Here is a 19,562-nt window from a genome sequence, read left to right as displayed (position 1 = left end):
CGGCTTTTGGGGATTTCCTCCCGGACGGGGATTTGAGGCCCAAAAAGCCGGACATGTCCGGGAAAATCCGGACGTATGGTAACCCTATACTACTGTTAAAAGTGAGATTATCAACTTCAACAGTCTCTGAATCCAAGTGCTTAAGTGACTTCCACTAGTTCACTGGTGTGACTTCCTTTAAAACATCATCAGCAAACATATATTTCTTGAATGGTTCTTATTCCCAAACTGGGTCTCTTTTACGTCCTGCTGCCATTATAGGTTTTCCATTCTAGTGAGAGAATGGTATGGTAGATATCAAATCAATGAAGGCTACACTCAGAAAGACCTCAAGATTTCTGGAATATGCTGCTCAAACAGTTTCACTTTTGTTTCTACTGCCTGTCCCTCCCTCCTCACATTTATCTCCAGATTTCTTCTCCTTGTCCAGATCTATTCTGCCCCCAACAATCTTCTATTCATTGAACTTTTAGAAACTTTGCACTTTTAGGGAGACGTAAGGGATTGACTCTGTGTACACAAATTTGCAGAGGGACAATAGGGTTGAGGACTGTTATTTCTCACCTCTATATATTATTTGTTTATTTATTTAAAACGTTTTTGCTGTTATCAAACATGTTATCTCTGAAGACACAAATCCAGAGTTTGAGAACTGCAACACTAAACATCTCTGATGGTATCTTCTAGACTGAGCACTGAGTCCCATTGGGTAGATAGGAAGATTAACCTAAATAATCTGTACAGAAGCCCCTGAAACCCCATAAGATTGGGTCCCTAATCCATGAACTATTGGATTTACAAAACTTGTCTTAAACATTACCTGAATATATTGTCTCATACTATAGAATTAGAATTTGTAATCCCTATTCCATGATGAGATATCTTTGAGCTATAATGTATCTTAATTAAAACTATCTTTAGATAGATGTTTTCCTCCAAAAAGCATTTTATCAAAAAAATCCGATTTAAATAAAAATAAATTATTGATTTTTATCCACCCTGCATTCTAGTCTGTTTATTCCTTCTGTTTTCTCCATGATGCCTGGTCTGAATAGGGAGAGCATTGAGAGTTCAGGAGAGACAGTCACTCTGCTTTAGTATCCTGTGCCTGGTACCACAGCGGCTCCTGACCACTGGGAGGAGCAATTGTAGGGCAAGTGCAGTTCTGCCCTGGCAGCCTGGGCTGGAGCATACTCAGTGTAGATGGAGTCTCTGTGGAATTTAGCTTCCAGAGTCTAACAAATCTCTAATGACCATGTACAAACTGAGATTTTTCAGAGGCTCACAATTTGGTGGTATGGCAAGAGTGATTAGGTTATTTTTATTTTCCTCTAAATTTCAGTGGGCTGTTCTTGTTCTTTTTTTGTTTTTAAAATAAATTACTATTTCAATAAAAGCATTTCCTTTTGAGATAAAATTATCCCTTTTTAGGGTTGGATTTGTAGAAAAAGCAATCACTTAGTTTTTTTCATGAATCTTTTGCCCAGATTCACACAGGTGATTGTTAAAGGACAGTGTTACAAATCATTCTGTTTTTGGTAGCATTGTACCAAACTTAAAGAAAAATGCAAATTAGTGCCCTAATATTTGAAAATATGAGCAAAAGTTTGTTTCCCTTTTTCTGTTTGCCGATCCCTGGTTTAATATATAAAACAACCTTTGGCACGCGGCTCGCCAGGGTAAGCACCCTGGCGGGCCAGGCCAGTTTGTTTTTCTGCCGCATCCAAAGGTTCAGCCAATCACAGCTCCCACTGGCTGCAGTTCGCTGCTCCAGGCCAGTGGGGGCTGCGGGAAGCAGCGCGGGCCCAGGGATGTGCTGGCCACCGCTTCCCACCACCCCCATTGGCCTGGAGCAACGAACCGCAGCCAGTAGGAGCCACGATCGGCCAAACCTGCGGACGCGGCAGGTAAACAAACCAGCCTCGCCCGCCAGGGTGCTAAAGGTTGCTGATCCCTGTATTAAACCATGCATCCATAGAATGACATTTAAAAACAAAAAATCTTAAAATGTATGAGCTTTTTGAATAAACTTGGTACACTGTTACTATTACTTCTGGGCAGTGGTGCAGCTGCTGTTTATATGTTCAGTAGCCGGTTAGTTGTGGTTGACTTTTGGCTCCCGAGTCCCACCTCTGTACTGACAGCTTTCTTTTGTGGCATACTTTGTGCCACTAGAGGCTATTGTTTCCTTTTGGCTAGGCATCTGGGACTCCTCCCTCCTGCTGGTTCCCTAATTAGGCTGTGCCCCAATGCTCTGCAAAGCAGAGAGGAGCCAGGATGTGGAAACTTAACTCTGAATTTCCAGATTTCAGACCTTTTGGTTTTTCCGTACATGTAATCTAAATTCTGGTATTTCCTGGCTTTCAAGGATTTAATTTGGATTTTTTAATGTTCTAATATTTTTAGCAGAAGTAAACGATAATGTCTTTGAAATATAACAGAAGGGTTTGTTTTGGTTTTTTTGCTGGGAATTACCTGATAAGGTGTACTGAGACCTTATCTCTGTACTATTAAAAGTGTCGCTAACTATCCTTCTTCCATAGAACAGTGCAGTTGTCTGACCAGTGCATTTCTCTTGCATGCAGGAATTGTCAGGTTGGGCTAAATAGCTCTCTTCCTTCATCTTTCCACTGATAGGGGATATTTTTATGATTCTCTCTTCTCTGCTCTCCTTCTGTTAGGTTCATGCTGCTCACTGCTCTGTGTGCCTCTCATACAGAGAGGGTGACCGAGAAGTCAGCAGAGAAAGATCAGAGAGAGGACTGAGCTGCCTGGCTTTGCATTGGCCATCTTATGTGGCAGTATCAGGATTTCACACTCTTAGGGGCTTAATGGTGAAGGGCTCAAATGTGAGAAGTTTGGCCTTGATCCAGCAAAGAACTTAAGTATGTGCTTAACTTTAAGCATCTGAATAATCTCACTGATGTCACTGGATCAGGTCCAGGTGCTTAAAACAATAACAGCCTTCAGTGTTGTTTCTTTTAATGGTCAAAGGAGGAATAAAAAACATGGTAGGAACTTTGAAGAAAGGAATTGGTGTGGGGAGGGGAAAGGTTGGAATAAGGTTGGGTTGGTCCCAAGAAAGGAGAAAATTGGGAGTTAGAGGGAAAGAGACATGAGGGAGTTACAAGAGGGGAAAGAGCTCAGGGGCAGGAAGACCAAAGGAAACACCGCCAGGATGACATCCAATCAGGGCATTTTACAGTGGAGAAAGAGAGAAACTGGGAATGCAAGGAGAAAGCAAGGAAGAATTGAGAGAGAAATAGGTGAGATGTACTGGAATACAGGAGAGAACAAAGAGCAGGACCTAACTAGCAGCAGCTGTATTCAGCAATATGGGAAAAAGCAAGGAGGTACAAAATAGAATGGGGTGGGTGTGTAAGAGGTAAAGGATTGAGAGAAGAGGAGTTGCTTCCTTTCGAAAAAGGGAAAAGGAGGTACAGAAAAATGAGAGAGTTTAAAAAAAAAGATTGAGGAGGGAAAAAGCCTTAGGCAGAAATGAGAAAAGGAAAAATAACATGGTGAGAAAGAAAAAGGAAATAACGAAATAGAATAAGTGAGGGGGTAGTGGGGAAAGAAGATGTAAAAAACCTGTCACTTCTAAGTTAGTGATTTTTATTTATGCTCCTATATGTGATAATATTTCCCTAGCAGATGTCCTATCTCTCTGCAAGTTTATGAGAATGGTTAGTTATTTTGAGCACCTGTTATATGAATATTGTTGGCTATCTTATCTCAGTTCTGTAGTTCAATAATTGGTGTTGTCATGGTTGCTACTTTTAAAAAAAAATATTTCTTCCCCTCCCCTGGGCAACTCTGAAATGTTTCCGGAGTGGACCTAGTATATCCGTCTCTTGGTGTAGGATTAATCCCTTCTTTCTAAAGGGACACATTCTCTTTTCTATTCCTCTGCTTATAATTAGGGTGGTTACCTAGTTGAGGGTCTGCTTGCTTTCTTGAGGCCCAGTTTTGTGTTGTGGATCATACACCGAACCAGCTGGAATGATACGGTTCCTTAAAAAGAAAAAAAGTTTGAACTGAATGGGAAAATGGATTTTCCTGCCTCTGATGAAGTTCAGTTCTGGATACATAAAGCTTCCCTGCTAGGGAAGATAGAGGTGCTTCTAAAAAGCCAGTCATCCCTGCCCCCAACCCTCATCCATCCCATTAAAATACACCAGATTGTACATACTAGCAGCATATATTATAAAAAGAAAAATAAATAAATTTGTCTGATGGTATAACTGCAAATTCCCACCCAACACATTTTAAAAGTTACTCAGTTCAAACAGTGTGCTGTACCAAGTAACATGCTTAGTATAGTTTTAAAGAATCAAGTACAAAGAATTCTAGCAAGTTTACCACACTCAAATTTGGTGTAGTATTAGGCCTTGTCTATGTGGGAAAAAATTGTCAGTTATACTGGTGTAGTTAAACTCTTCCAAAGTGTCATAAACTAAGCTGGAAAAAGGCACTCTTATATTGGAATGAGAGTGTTTACATAGTGGGTTTTGATGGTATAACTATATTGGTTTAAATTCACACCTAAGCTACATTGGTATAACTTTCCCATGTAGACAGCGCCTTAGTCTTCATTCATTTATAGTTAGGCGCCAGTGTTTTTTGTTTAAAGAAAAATATAAATTTGTACATTCCCAAGTTACCTTTCCCGTCAGTATGCACCCCTTTCTGGTATACAAGCTTTATTGTTTAATGTAATAGTCTCTCCTTTCAAGTTGGTAAATCAACTATCAAAACTCCATTTGCATTTCAGACTCCAACTTTCGGAATATGACACAATTTGAACTTCTTTGTTTATAGAGGGTCATAAATCTGCTTTTTAGGATAAGGTTGGGGTGAGCAAAGAATGTATCCTACAAAACCTTTATGTATTGTATAGACATTGAGTGAAATCCTGGCTCTGTTGAAGTCAATAGGAGTCTTGCCATTGACTTAAATAAGGCCAGGATTTCACCCTATATTTTTAGCAATTTGTGGTGTTCTGGTTGGGAAGGGGATATTGAACAACATTTTAGTACTTTTAGTGTCTGACCAAGAGAAAATATGATTAATCTACTCTTGATGATTGTTTTTACAGAAAATGAAGATTAATTAAAGTAGGATTTTGCATTTCTGAGTATTGATCTGTGTAACTTAATGAAAATCCTCTTCTCTTTGATGATGACTGTAATTTTTAAAATTCCAGCCTTGTCCTTCCTAGCTAGTAATGAATAAGGCTACATTTTAGTCACAGGTATTTTTAGTAAAAGTCATGGACAGGTCATGGTCAGTAAACAAAAATTCACAGCTCGTGACCTGTCCATGACTTGTACTATATACCCCTAACTAAAACTTGGGCCAGCTGGCCGCAGGTGCTCTGGGAGGGCAGTCCGGAGCCGCCACGGGTGCTGGGGGGAGGCGGGCAGCAGCTCCCCAGAAATGGCCAGCATGTCCCTGCAGCTCCTAGTGGGAGGGAGGGCCGAGGGGCTCCAGGTGCTGCCCCCACCATGAGCACCGGGTCTGCAGCTCCCATTGGCTGGGAACCACAGCCAATGAGAGCTTCCGGGGCAATGCCTGCAGGCAGGAGCAGCACGCAGAGCCTCCTGGTCCCTCCACCTAGGAGGTGCAGGGACATACCAGCCGCTTTCTGGGAGCCCTCCAAGGTAAGCGCTGTCCCGCACCCCAACCCACTGCCCCAGCCCTGAGCGCCTTTCCACACCCAAACTGCTGCTGCTGAACCAGCTGCTGCAGAAGTCATGGAGGTCATGGAAAAAGTCACGGAATCTGTGACTTCCGTGACCTCCGTGACAGACACACAACGAATGTGATGCCAGTCATCTAACCGGAAGAGCAGACCAATAATATTTTTCAAAGGCAATGCCGTGAGTTGGCAGCAGATTTCCTACAACAGATGGTCATCATCACCTGTGCATTAAACATCATTCTTATATTCCTCAGCTCTACTTGCTTTGGATGATGCATATATCATGGTGATGGATGCCATATAATAATAACCCGGATAGATAGATGTTCAGTTAAGCAAGAAAAAGAAAATCATTCTTATATTTCGGGTGCCTGCCGTGGCTTTCTCCACAGAAGCATAGAGATCTATGTTTGTGGGAAAGCTGGAGGAATGGTAAGATGTGGTCAGTGAAATTGTGAACTGCCAAGAATTACTGGATTATAACCCCCATGGGAGGTGCAATATCTGCTACAACATTATATAAATAAATAGACTATGCTGAGATGCCCTGCCTCTGGAATGAGAAAGTGACTTCCATTCCCCTTCTACTTGGGCTTTGCACAGAGGACTGGAATTTCACCCATAGTGTGAGCTATTTCAGGAAAATAAATCTACCCTTTTCATAGTTAAGGGATTTTTGAAGCTTGCATAACTACTCTAGTGGTTTTGTTAATGTTTATATGTATATACAGGAAGTTTTCTAAAGAGTGAGGTAGTTGCCTGTTGTTTTAACAACAACCAATTTAATTTATTTATGCAAATATATGAGGTTTCCTATTTTTAAAGGCAACAATGTTATTGCTTTTAGCATTAGATAATACATTGCAAAATAATTTTATTTCCCAAGTTAAACAGTATATACTCTTCTGAAAGCACCCAAATCTAGCATTACAGGTTCCATAGATGAAAATAATCCACTAGAAGCTAGAATCAAGGATATTTCTTGTGTTTGAAGATTCATGTAACTTTTTCATCAGAAAAGAATAAATATTTGTGTTAAACCTTTAAAATAAAAGGGGATATAAATTAGTGTAGTGCTCCTTTTCTAATGAGTACACACCTTTCTGTCCAACAAGCAGGTATGTCTTAGGTACAGGCCCCTGGAAACGAAGATCGATTAGAAAACTGAGTTCAAGTTTCATTCAGGAGAAAGGGTCACTGTACAATAAGTGTCAATTTTAAATATGTTTTAATATTTAATATGCACAAATACATGTATAACATGATTATTTGCAATTAATACACCCCAACAGTGTTTAGAAGACACCTAGAAAGCATCTTAGATGCATCTTATTTTCCTCCATTTTAAAAATCTGAATAGCACCTGTAATTAAGGGAGAAAACTGAGCCCTGGAAGCTAGGTAGGACTTCCATCTATTGATCTGTGTAAACCCAGCTTACACTGTCAGGGGAGAAGCAGTCAACTGCTGAGCTGCTTTGTCACTGACATAAGCTGAGAGAGGATTTTTTTGTCTATACTGTTTATACACCAGTCTATAGACCTGCTGGCTGGCTGAATTTTAAAGAGTGCGGAGGTTTAAAGACTTGTCCCCTGAGGGATGCTCCTGCCAGTTGGGAAGCGAGCTGAGGCTGTGTTTTGCAGAAGTTGTGTGTGTATGTATGTGTGTGCCGGTCGGGGGGGGGGAGGGGTGGGAGGCAGAGCAATGGGAAAGTACTGTAGTTCATCTGAGTCTCAAAAATGTTGCAAAATGTACTTTATGTTCTGTTAATATCTTTCTTTTGTTTCCTTCCTTGTGCAGTAATTTTTTTTTTTTAAAAAGCTCCATTGGGAAACTTAGATGAATATTGGAAATACATTTCCCTCCCTATTTTAAATCAGTCCTATAGTCACCAAGCAGCAATTAATATTGTTGATAGTAAAGACAAAAATGATGTTTTAAACTAAGATGTATATTGAAAGTGAAAATGGTTGAAGATGGCAGGGTATCTGTGTTGAGTTTTATTACCTGAAGACCCAAAATTTAAAAATGAAATTATTTCTTTGAAAGAAGAAAATTAAAATTTTGTGAGCCTGAAAGTATGCTCTATTTGAAAATTAATACCTTAGAAGTTTGGACGGTTTCTTCTTTAGTTTGTGTTTTTTGGTTTTGTTTTATTGCTTGTTTTCTACTTTGTGTGTTTGTGTGTGTATGTTTTATTCCCTGCAATTTCCACATTGGCCCTTCCCTGCCAGCCAAAACTGAGACTGAACAGCAGTCTGTTTGGAGAATATTATATGTGCTACTACATAGAGATTTTCCATAATCAAGAGAGTTAGTATCCTTCCCCAAAACACAACATATTACTTTCATCCCATTCTTTATCTCTGTTATCACACACAGTGAGAGTCCCAAAGCTGCTCCAGAACTCAGGAATAATAGGCTTTCTCATTCTTACTGTATGTACTAATGTAGTGGTCTACCAGGACACACACTATATCCTTGAAAAAAGCTGTAAACATTTCACTCATGCAATGTTTACAGAGTTTTGAAATATACAGACCTTGCTGGTTAATATATTAATATTTTTGCATGTGTGTTTTACACTGTGCAAAACCAGGCAAATACTTAAGGTAAGGTACGCATTCAGTGCAGTGCACAGGAATTTAACTGCATGACTTTCAGTATATGGTAGTTGCTGTCCCATCCTGCAAAGTGCTTAGCATTCTTTCACTTGAGTGAGTTTTGAGGGTTTGCAGCACCTTGCAGGATCAAGCACCTAAATCCCCACCCTTGGCACTGGAAGTTTGTAACCTGCACACTCAATCCTGCAAACACTCACTTAGTGGGATGACTGATACGGGTACTTTTATGTACATAAGTGCTTGCAGGTTTGGTATAGTAAGCAAGTGTTGCACGTCACTGACCCAACTACATTTCATCATCGACAACCTTCCTCCTATATTTAAACATTTCACAGAGGACTTGTTTTCCCAACTGGTTTGCTGGAAGCAAGAAAATAAATACAGTAAGATCAGTGTTATACATTTATTCAGATTTGCTGACAGCTGATCTGTTAGCTCTGATTTTTCTAGAGAGAGGTCTTGTACTTCTTAAAAACATTAGGACGTTTTTATATTTAATTAACACATTTTATTTGCCACTAAACAGCTTCTTAAATAAAAATGTGCAGAAAAGAAACACAGTATCCATTACATGATGGTCTGAACACTGCAGGAATGGTCTTACTTTTAATTAATTAATAATGAGGTTTGCTTGTGAATGCCTTACTGCTCTACTGAAGAGATAACCATATAAATTTCTACTTTGTACCAACAGAAGATTTTCATCTTTTTCAGCATTTGACTATGAAACACATATAGAGTTGTTATACCTCTCAGTAATTCATTCTGCTGCCAACTTCATTCCCTTTTCTCTGCCTGCATTTTAATTGAAACAACATTTGTATTTTTGAGCCAGGATCTGTCAGAAGTCCCTGTGGCTAGTCTGTGGTACAAGTAGCAGCAGACGTGGCTTACCCATATGGTGCAGTGCTTCTTGTAAAATCCATATGGCCTTGTTGAAGGGAATCCCAGCGGGGATGTGAAGGGTGTTAATACCCTTCAGGCCAGGCCTTTCCCTCCTGGGGCTTCAATGGCATTGTCTTTGCAATCTGCCAAAGCACAAACTTAATTCCTTTTTAATAATCAATTATTTCAGTCCAGGAACGTGTGCTATATTTCTTGCAACCAAATATTTCTTTAAAATGGTTTTTCTAGCAAACAGTATAGCAGAAATACTTAAATAAACTGTCATTTTAAAATCCTAACATTATTTCTTTAATCTGTATTTACAGGAGGTGCTGCAGAGTGTGCCGAAGTTCTGCTTTCCTTTTGACATTGAAAGGTTTGTGGTACAGTGATCATTTATTTAAAAATATTTAACTCAATGTATTCTAAATTATATATCTGTTTACTGAAAATGAAAATAACTTTTTGAAAGTCTAGACTTAAAGAAATAAGAACAAAATAAAATGCATTTCATCCTCTGGTCTTGCACCTGGAGGTGAAAAGAATAAACACTAAACATTTTTTCCTTTGTTCTCCAAGTATGTATTTAGGCACTAGTAGAAAAATATTACAGTATAATACACCCTTGCTAGGATTTTAAGAATTCTCTTTTGATATAGAGCTGCATCCTGGCTCCCAACTTCCTCCAGCCCATTGTAAACACCATCTGTGTACTATAAAGATACAAGATAGTTAGTTTCCTCCCAATATCAGCTTTAAAGCAATGGTGCAATATACCAGAATATAAAAACTCACTGTGCAGTTTTAAAAATAACCCACAGTTTGTGTTTCACCTTATATAAGAATTAAAAGAACTTCAATTACATGCCAGTAACTGAATGTGCACAGGCAGCAATGGATTTTTCTGAGGGTAGATTCAAGACCTTTGTTTGTAAATGGAATTTCACCTTCCTGATATCAGTTTTAGTGTGGCTTCCGCATATCACTTGCTTCTCATTTCAAATGTTCATACAAGATATTTTTATAAGCTCCAAATATTTATTTTACTTCATCAAAATGTTTGATAACGAGTTTAACGATTATTAATTTAATCAGTTGTGTAGATTTGTAGTTTGGGAAATGTTCACATTGTGTCTGTCCGTGAGTCAGTTGATACTGTGTTACTGGTAGAAGCTTGGTTTGTACAATTAATGAATGTGCACCCAGCTAGCCTTCAGATTTCGTTGGTCTCAATGGTATTAGCATCAGTTGCATGACAGGATTCGAGAAGGGCCCCCAAAGATGTTACAATTTAGGAAACAGAAGACAGAAAAACTAATGCGTATATGGGAGTGAAGAAGAGCTTGGAAGAGAAGCCAGGTGCAACATAGAACCTTACAAATACATATTATCTGATAGTCAACTTGGTCACCTAACCTCTTAGATGTTGCGCTTCAGTTGAGTTGTTTGGCTTTTGAACTGGTTAAACATATAATCCCCTTATACAAGTTTTATGACTCAGCCAACACTGTTGATAATGTTTTGTATTCGTGCATTAAGGCCTTTACATTCTTGTGCCTACAATATGTACTGGCTCTATGAGCTAAGATCAAGTGTAAGTAGTCTCTTGGTCTATCCAAGGCCGTGATCAAGTGTCTTGATGTTTTTGGTCTTTTGGTCTCGAGATGAAAACCTTGTCTGTGTCTCTAGGACCTTGAAGTGAAAAATTTATCTAAGTTATATCTGTTTCAAGTTGATAGTGAAGGAGCAGCATGGAAATCAAATTTGATGATGACAGAAGCAGGTGAGGTTCTGTTGCTGCCATCCAGTGGCACAAACTTAGTCAGTAGCAGTAGATAAATGATTTCTACAAATTGCTGTGTGTGATTGTTAGCTATTAACAGGCAAAGCAATGTCTGTAGTTTAGGTTACCTAGCATTTCCATTTTAAAGGCTCTTTTTCAGTTTACTGTTTTCTCAAAGTTTTACCTGTTGGGCTGAGATTTGGTAGGTGTGCTCTGTGCAGGAGTGAGGAAAAGAAGCATTTATTTTTGCCAAGAAAATTTTGTTGTAAACTGTTTTTTTAAATGGCTGTAGTGCCCAAATACAAGATAATGGAAATTTGGCAGGGACATATTCCCTAGGTCATAGATGTGCCAGCCATTGGTTTGGTGGATTTAATTTGGACAAGTTATAAAGATTTAAAATGTTCATTTTGTGCATGTATGCTGGTTTATTCTAACCATAAAACTAAGGAACTCCCAAACTTTCTTCTGACAATGTACACACGATTATCTAAACCTAGTAAAAATTTTCATTGAAAAGGTGACCTTTGGTGTGCTTTTTTGCGTATATAACAAAATAGAATGGAATCCCAGGCTTTATAGTTAGAGCATTCTGGAAAACAGTCCTTGAAGGAGTATATGAAAGGAGGCATAGCTCTGAAGGATTCCTGCCGTTATACATATAATATAGAAAGATACAAATAAAATGAGGCAAGAGCTCTTGTCTCATTGATTCTCCATATTGTACATTATAGAGTTCTGTGACTTTCTAGTATGATATGATGGCATTTCATTCATTCTTCTTTCTTTATTTAAAAAAAAAATTGAAATTCCATAAAAAAGTAGATTAATAATTTTTAAAGTTACAAAAGTAAGCTCTCTGAAGTCTGGAAATGACAAGGTACCCTGCACATCCTACACGTTATGATGAAGTCTTAATTGTGTGATCACATATTACATCTTTCCACAGGACACCTTCCTAATTCTGTGCACAAACTGGACAGTGAATGAGGCAAGGCTATGTAGTGAATTGGGCTGGGTCCAGAACATCTTGCCTTATTCACCATACTAGTTGTATAATTTGTCACAAATGAGATAAGAGCCTGCAAGAAAGGGAAGATAAAGGTAGTAGTCTGGGATCTATCAGATGTGGGTTCTATTTCTGCCTCTGCCACAGGTTTCCTGTGTAGTCTTGAACTTACTCTTTGTTCCTCAGTTTGGGATTTGTAAAATGGTGATAATATTTGTCAGCCTGTTAGTAGTGATGTGAAGATAAATTATTCAAGGTGTGTGAGGCTCTCAGATACATGATGGAAACCCTGGGAAAGCCTATAAGAGGCTGAGTGCTGCAACCTTAATGTTCTTTTGATGTAACATTTTTGTATTTACTATTTATTGTTGTTTTCCTGGACAGAAACTCCACATTGTAAACTTTTACATACTGACCTAGTCACCTCAAAGAAAGGTCACTGTTTTGAAGATGTTTTGTTTTGAGAGCATCCCATGAACTTTTACTGTGTAGGCCAGTGTAACTAAGTGTGCCTCTTGAGGGAAGAAGGTGATAGAAGACTACTTTTTTGAACCAATGGCAATAGCTTCCCACAGAAAGATTTGATACCTCCTTTCTGAGCCCAGGAGAAAGGTAAACACAGGGCTGTTGCTAAGGTCCCCCACTCACCCACGTAGGCAGAAGCAGGAAATAGAGCTTTCGGATTCAGCACGCCCGGTAGGTGGACTTAGGGAATTTCTAAACATGTTTGCAAATTTGGCATTTTGCTTGGTCACTAGCATTGGGAACTCCATGGCTCAGATAACAAAAGGAGTTCGTGTAGATGCATGAAATTTCTCATTTGTGTATGTCATGTGCCAAACATGAGTGCATTGTCGGATCTGTTATCCAGCACTGCATGCATACACCAGATTGTTGTTATCCAGTTGCTCAAAAGTGCTGGACAGTTGCCTTTGGGCCAAATCCTACACCTAGTACACAGCTTCTGGATACCCCAGACTTCGAGGGAAGATCTGTGTGGAGGGAGGGGCATGGGTGCAGAGTCTTCATCAGGCCACTAAGCATCAGTAGGGCAACTCTGCAGCAGCAGCCCCAGGTACTCTTACTTCCAACTCTTGCAGGGTTGAGGAATGGCCAGTGGATGACTGTAGTTAGGGACCCAGTGCCCTTGCCCGGGTATTTCATCACCTCACTATGTAAAATTTCTGTGTGCTGGGGCTGGTTATGTGGTCCAGAATCTGTCTCCCTTCACTTTGCAGTGGAACTGCATTAATTCTGCTACAGCCATTCTGATAATGTAAGCTTTGTCTCTTTAATTGATTTGTTTTTGTATAGAATGCTCTTTTGGGATGAAAACTTAAAAAACCCCAACCAAAACCACAAACACATAAGTAAGGGTAGGGGAAGCAGGGCAGATGTGGTAAATACTTAAGACATTATTCCTTCTAATTTTCAAAAGTAAATAATATGAATGGAGGCTAAAAATCTGTGATCAATACTTAATGTAGCCACTGTACAATAAATAAAGACTGAAAAGCAAACCAAAGGAGGACACAATTGTATAAAGTGCACATCAGGATTTTAGTTTTTAATTTCAATTTCTGTACTATTGGTTTAACTCAGACCCTGAATTTCATTAGTGATGATTGTGGTTGATTTTTTTTAAGGGAAAAAGTCAAACCCATACATCTAAATTCTGATGCGTTTACTCAGTTGGCGCTAGGAGTTCTAGGTCTGGTGTGTAACTAAATAATTTCAGACTTTAATAAATGACACTCAGTTGTATAATAGTTGTAATAGCTCCTTTGGTACCATTAATGGATGGCTAATTTCACTTCTGTTTATCATGGGGATTCCCTTCTCCTCTCCTTTTCATATGGGGCGGAGGGATTCTACCATTCAGGGTACAGGGTGTTTCTGCATTTCTTTTGTATTGTTTGCCAAAACAACTCTAATACAACTTCTTCCCTCCTTCCTCAACCAAATTAAACTAATCAGTTCTGTTTCTCCTCCTTCTCCATGTCTTCGTGTTCTTTGTCTGTAACTGGTGCCTGTCTGTCTGTCTGTCCTATTTCTTCAGGGGCCTCACATTCCCCATTTTCTCTGTCAACCTGTGTTCATCATGGTTATCCTCCCTCCAGCCAAAGAGTCTCAGCTGTGGCTCCCTATAGAGTCCATGACTGCAGATCCCTTTAATTGGTCAGAGGGTCACTAAAGTGCCATGCAAGCTGTGTCATCTCTCCTGTGGCTGCCTTCATGGTATTTGTTGCCCAGGGTGGGAAGGATCAAATTCAGTCCCAAACTGCAATATGTAACCCCTAGACTACTCAGTCCTCTTTCTGCTTTGAATCTCGTCTCCTTTCATTTGTCTCTGCCCTCTAATCCTTTCTTCCTACCTTCTGTTTATCTCTTTTTTTCCCCTTCAGCTTGTGATCCTTCTGCAGAGCACTTCCCAGAAGAAGAGAGTACAGTAAATGTGCGCTTGCAGGTAGCACATTCCCAGAAGTATCACAAAGAGTATTGAAGTGACACTGATATACCTCATTAATTTCACCTGCTGCTCTTGCTGTGTCACTTGGGAAGCATTATGTGCCGGAGTCCTACTACCCCTGCTGGTACATGAGGAGAAGGAAGAAATCTAGCAATGGAGGATCACTCGTATGCTTTAGATCACACTTGGGCTCCTGTGCATAGCATTTCCCCAGTGACCAAGTAGGATCAACAAGTGAAAATGGTGGGGACGATGTCACTTTCACTCTGCTGCTCTTGGTTGATGCTGTTTTTGTTGATGTGTCTAGGGGAATTGCTAGGTGCAGAAGCCCAGGTGTGATCCAAAAGTCTAAAAGCAGGGTAGTCAGTGGATGTGGGAGGATCTACAGTCCTCACCAAAGTACCTATGTAATTTATCACATACAGAAAACTTTGCTTTAGAAGTAAGTAAGGAAAGTGCATTTTCAATCCAGGCAAACACTGAAAATAAAGGAAATGTAGAGTTAAAATGATTCCATTATATACAGCATCCCCTCTATACTTCACTCATCCCAGATCAATGTACAATCTTAGCTGTGACCATAATATATAGTAGTTAGCTAGTCTGTTAATGCATACTTTATTACTAAAGACAATGTTTATTAAAGATTCAGTCCATATTTGCTTATACATACACCTCTACGTTGATATAACGGTGTCCTCGGGAGACAAAAAATCTTACCGCATTATAGGTGAAACCACGTTATATTGAACTTGTTTTCATCTGGAGTGCGCAGCCCCGCCCTCCCGGAGCACTGCTTTACCACATTATATCTGTTATATCAGGTTGCATTATGTCGAGGTAGAGGTGTAGATGATCTTTGTTGGAATGGAAGATTATATAAGTTTTCTGGGATATGGAAAAGAAATGTTAGCTTGTTGTTGAATCCTTGTGTTGTATAAGATATGTATTCTATATATCTATTAAAAATGGCTATTCTGTTACATTTTGTGTTAAGATTTTTTTGGTCAAGTAACTAATTTGGTCAAGGAAAGGTTAGAATTAAGGTTGTGATCCAAATGGGTCATTTAGTTATTTTGTGCACACTGAACATAAAGATATGGATAAATTATCAAATAAACGATGGATTCACCTTATCCTGTTCAATTTGGTTTCTTTCAGTTTTTATGTTGATTGAAAAATACATTTTTTAACTCTGTTAACTATTTTTTTTAATGTAGAAGTTTCCTAGTTTGGGGACTTTTTATAATTTGAACTGTTTAAATCTTTCTTTGCTTTAAGGCTGCTTCCTGTTTCTGTTGGAGGCATAAGAGATCAGGGAAGCTGGAAAACAGCTACTCCAAGTTGGCTGGAGCTAGAGTCAAATCTGAGTGCTAGAGCTATAGAATATGGATTGGAACTGGGGAGGCAGGACTGGGCCTGGGTTCGGAGTCATGGAAAGGAATTAGTTGGGGACTGAGGACCCAAAGCTGGAGATTGTCAGAGGTCCTTATCTCACCATTCATCAACCTGTTTTTAGCCTTGTTTCCCAAACCTCCAGGTCTTAACCCAGGCTCCAGAATGCACCTCTACTATGTACTCTGAGTTAGAACAGCTCCTTGAGTGTCTGGGGAAATTGGCCTTGCTTACAGTTCATCCAGATAAGTGTTGAAATGCTGAAAGACTTCTGTGTTTAGAACTTTAAGTGTTTCAGAACCTAACTGGCTGAGCTGTAATCAGAATAGTGCCATAGCCATCAGTTTTCCTTCACATAAATAGACATGGTTAGGATGAATAATGCTCTTATATTTTAAAGAAATGTGATATAAAATATATCCTCAAACCCTAGCCCAAGTATGAAAATTTGTTTAATTGTATAACATATCTTTTTTAAGTTTCACAGATGAAAACAAAGCCATTTAGAGGAATCCTAAAACTTCAACAAGAGTCAGTTTTAACATCTTCAGTCTCCTAAACTGTTAAACAGATTTGCATATAATCACAGAAAAATAGTTCTCTCTCTTAGAGTAAGTGGTGTAAGCTTGGGGATGATGCACACTAATTTCTATATGCGAGGAAGGGATTTAATTCCCACTTTACCCAAAGATCTCAAGGAAGCCTTCAATTTATGTCTCTATAATGTGAATAAGGATATTTAAAAGAACTCCCTATCTACTATATAATCCAAAGAGCTGTTACATTATTATGTAAAAATGGATGTAGACAATTTTAAAAACTTGATTTATTTATTTGATAGATTATAGTGACCCTGAAAGAGCCCTTTGTAGTCTGTAGAGTTAATAGGTGTTTATACACATTCTTCACTATTTAATGATTTATTACTATTAAACTAAAATTATATATAAGCATGCATTGCAGGAGTTGCATATAAAAAAGAAGGCAGAAAAGAGGAATGAGAGAGTGAGTAAAAGGTCAGTAACAGAATATGTAACAATTTGCATCTGTTCATTTTACTCAAGAAGAGTGGACTACATTCAGTTAAAATTATCTGCTTTTGACCAACACTTTTGCAAAATATTTTTTTCAACCAGAGCTAGACCAATTAATTCTGTGCTCTATAATGAAATGTGGAACTATATATAATAATTTATATGTCACAATGATCTGAGGGAAATTTTCACCATGAGGAAAGCTTGCAGCAGCCATCTTTCTTTTTCTCTGGCAATTGCAGAAAGGACTGTTAAGTATTTCTGAGAGAGAGACCTGGGTCCAAAGAAGCCGAATATATTATACTAATTGGATTTAAATGACATCCCTCAAAATCACTTTAATCAGAGAATTTATCACAGCATAACGTATACAGTAGGTACCTGAATTAGAAGTGTCAACATTTGTTTGTATTGGTAACATCTGCTGAATTTTCATAAATTTTTACAATATATGGTTAGGTTGAATTATTATTTATATTCAGAAGACTCCTATCACCATAGTATCTCAGAGTTTTGTTATGAGGCTTGAATTGGATCAGTCTGTGTTCTAAATAAGAGGAGAAAACTCCAAGCTCTCCTTAGTCAGATAGGAACCCAGGAATTAATACTATAGATTAGGCTTCGATCCTGCAATCTGATCCAGGTTGGGGGACACTTGTGTCTGTGTGCAGCTGCACAGAAGCAAATAGAGCCCCACATAGGCTTGAAGGTTTGCTTGCACAGTTTTGATTGCAGAATCAGAGGCTTCATCATTTGGGGAAGGATGGATGAAGAGGTCTGTACTTCTTGCATTTTTTTTCTGAATGTGCTAGGTTTGTGCGTAAGTGTTTTTCTTTGGGAAGCAATTTCCAGAGATAGTGGCCCACTACAGCGAATGCCTTATCTCCAGCATAAAGCTCTGTTGGCTCAGACAAGTGTAGACAAGTGGATCAAAGATGCTGAGGTGGTCCTTTAATGTAACCTCCTACTGAAACAGTACATTAGAAACACATATAGCTATGGATAGAAGGAGAAATTATTAATTTTGTTTATTTGTATTGCTATAGTGCCTAGTGGCTGCAACCACACTGTGCTAGGCATTCTATATACCTACAACAAAAAGACAATTTCTTCCCCAAAATGATTCAATTTGAAGTATAAGACTTTGGACAATAGGCTACAACAAGCAAATAGGGAAAGCAAAGGTAAGTGCGATGATTATGCTAAATATGCTGTGATCAGTGTGTAACTACAGACCAGACATTTCTATGTGAATTATGGGTATCAACGCAGCTGTGAGTTCAGGGAGAGATTTGAAAGAAGATATTCTGGTGCAGATTTTTATAGGGACATCCTCTGATGCAAAGGGGCAAGGTGTAGGAGAAAGCACAGAGGTGTTCACTGGAAAATTTAACTGATAGGCAATGCAGGTTGATGATGTTGACAGAGCAGAGACGGGTTGACAGCTGTATACCATATTAGAGGTTCTAAGCTGTGAAAAAGGCCCTTGAAAGTAAAGACAAGTTGTTGATTTATTTACCTGCATACTCAAATAGGGCTCATGTTTCAGTACAGCCAATTTATGTGCAGATAGGTCCTAATTCAGTTGGTCCTTTGGAGGACCAATTTGTTACGAATGCCAAACCTGACACGTTGTTGCTTGTTCTATATGTTTTTTTATGTGGCCTCGGGGCTGCAGAATCTGAGCACCTTCAGATTAAACAATGTGACTAACATTCATTGAATGTAGTTCATTCTTTCTTTCATCTTCTCCACAGGCAGAGAATTGTGTGTGCAGTGTAGTGCCCCCTCCCCCCCTTAAATGTGCATGCTGCTATGTGTTTATATGACAGAAGGCAGGTTAAAGAAGTGTGTCTTGCACTTGGAGTGGAAGGTGGTAAAGCTTGTAATGGTCCTTTGTTCTTGTGGGAGTTCATTCCATAGTCTCAGACAAGCCTCTGAGAGGGAACAAACCACATGTGATAGATGTTACTCATTGAATGCAGTGTTGTTTTAGCCATATCAGTCCCAGGATATTAGAGAGACAAGGTGAGTCACGTAATATCTTTTGTTGGACCAACTCTGAGTAAGTTTCCCAGACCTGAAGAAGCTCGAAAGCTTGTGACTCTCACCAACAGAAGTTGGTCCAATAAAATATATTACCTCGCCCACCTTGTCTCTCTAAGATGTTACTTGTGTTACTTAAAGGAATAGATTGGGACAAGGAGCCTTGGATGGGTGTGGGGCTGACAGGAATGGGAACCTGGGATGGAGACTGGGACTCGCTGGCCAAGAAGACTTGGACAAGGACTTTCGGGGTGAGAGAAATGAGAAGCTTGGGGAGGGTTACTGCTGTACAACCTTAACTCGGCCTCCTTGTGTGTATGCATTATGATACCATCTTTAAATCAGTTATCTCACACTATTTTTTTCACAGGCACTTAGTGACTTTTGAGTGCTTGACTTTGCAATCTTAACATTACTTTAACGCGTGTGTGTGTATTTGTAATAAATTAGAAAGTGCTGTCTCCTGCACAGACAAGCTTTACCCTTGTGGTAGAATGTTCCACTGTGCCTAAGGTTTCACATGGTGGATCAGTCCTCATCTTGGAGTGTTATGTGATCTTTTAGGTATCCTAGACCTAAGCTATTGAGCACCTTGAAGATTAGGATCAAAACT

The 19,562-nt window shown here is 39.1% G+C and overlaps 1 protein-coding gene across 2 annotated transcripts in view; it reads left to right on the top strand.

The window, feature by feature from the left end:
* The window catches only part of DENND1B (DENN domain containing 1B), a 247,123-nt gene that overhangs the window by 90,598 nt on the left and 136,963 nt on the right, over window positions 1-19,562 (top strand). For both annotated transcript variants that reach the window (XM_034778352.1, XM_034778353.1), the window contains exon 4: window positions 9,539-9,588. In XM_034778352.1, coding sequence (XP_034634243.1) covers window positions 9,539-9,588 — 50 coding nt within the window. The remainder of the gene's footprint in view (window positions 1-9,538; window positions 9,589-19,562) is intronic.

Source organism: Trachemys scripta, chromosome 8, assembly GCF_013100865.1.
Source record: "Trachemys scripta elegans isolate TJP31775 chromosome 8, CAS_Tse_1.0, whole genome shotgun sequence".
NCBI classification, from domain to species: Eukaryota; Metazoa; Chordata; order Testudines; family Emydidae; genus Trachemys; species Trachemys scripta.
The sequence above is the reverse complement of the archived record's forward strand: the minus strand, read 5'-3'. Positions and strand labels throughout refer to the sequence as shown.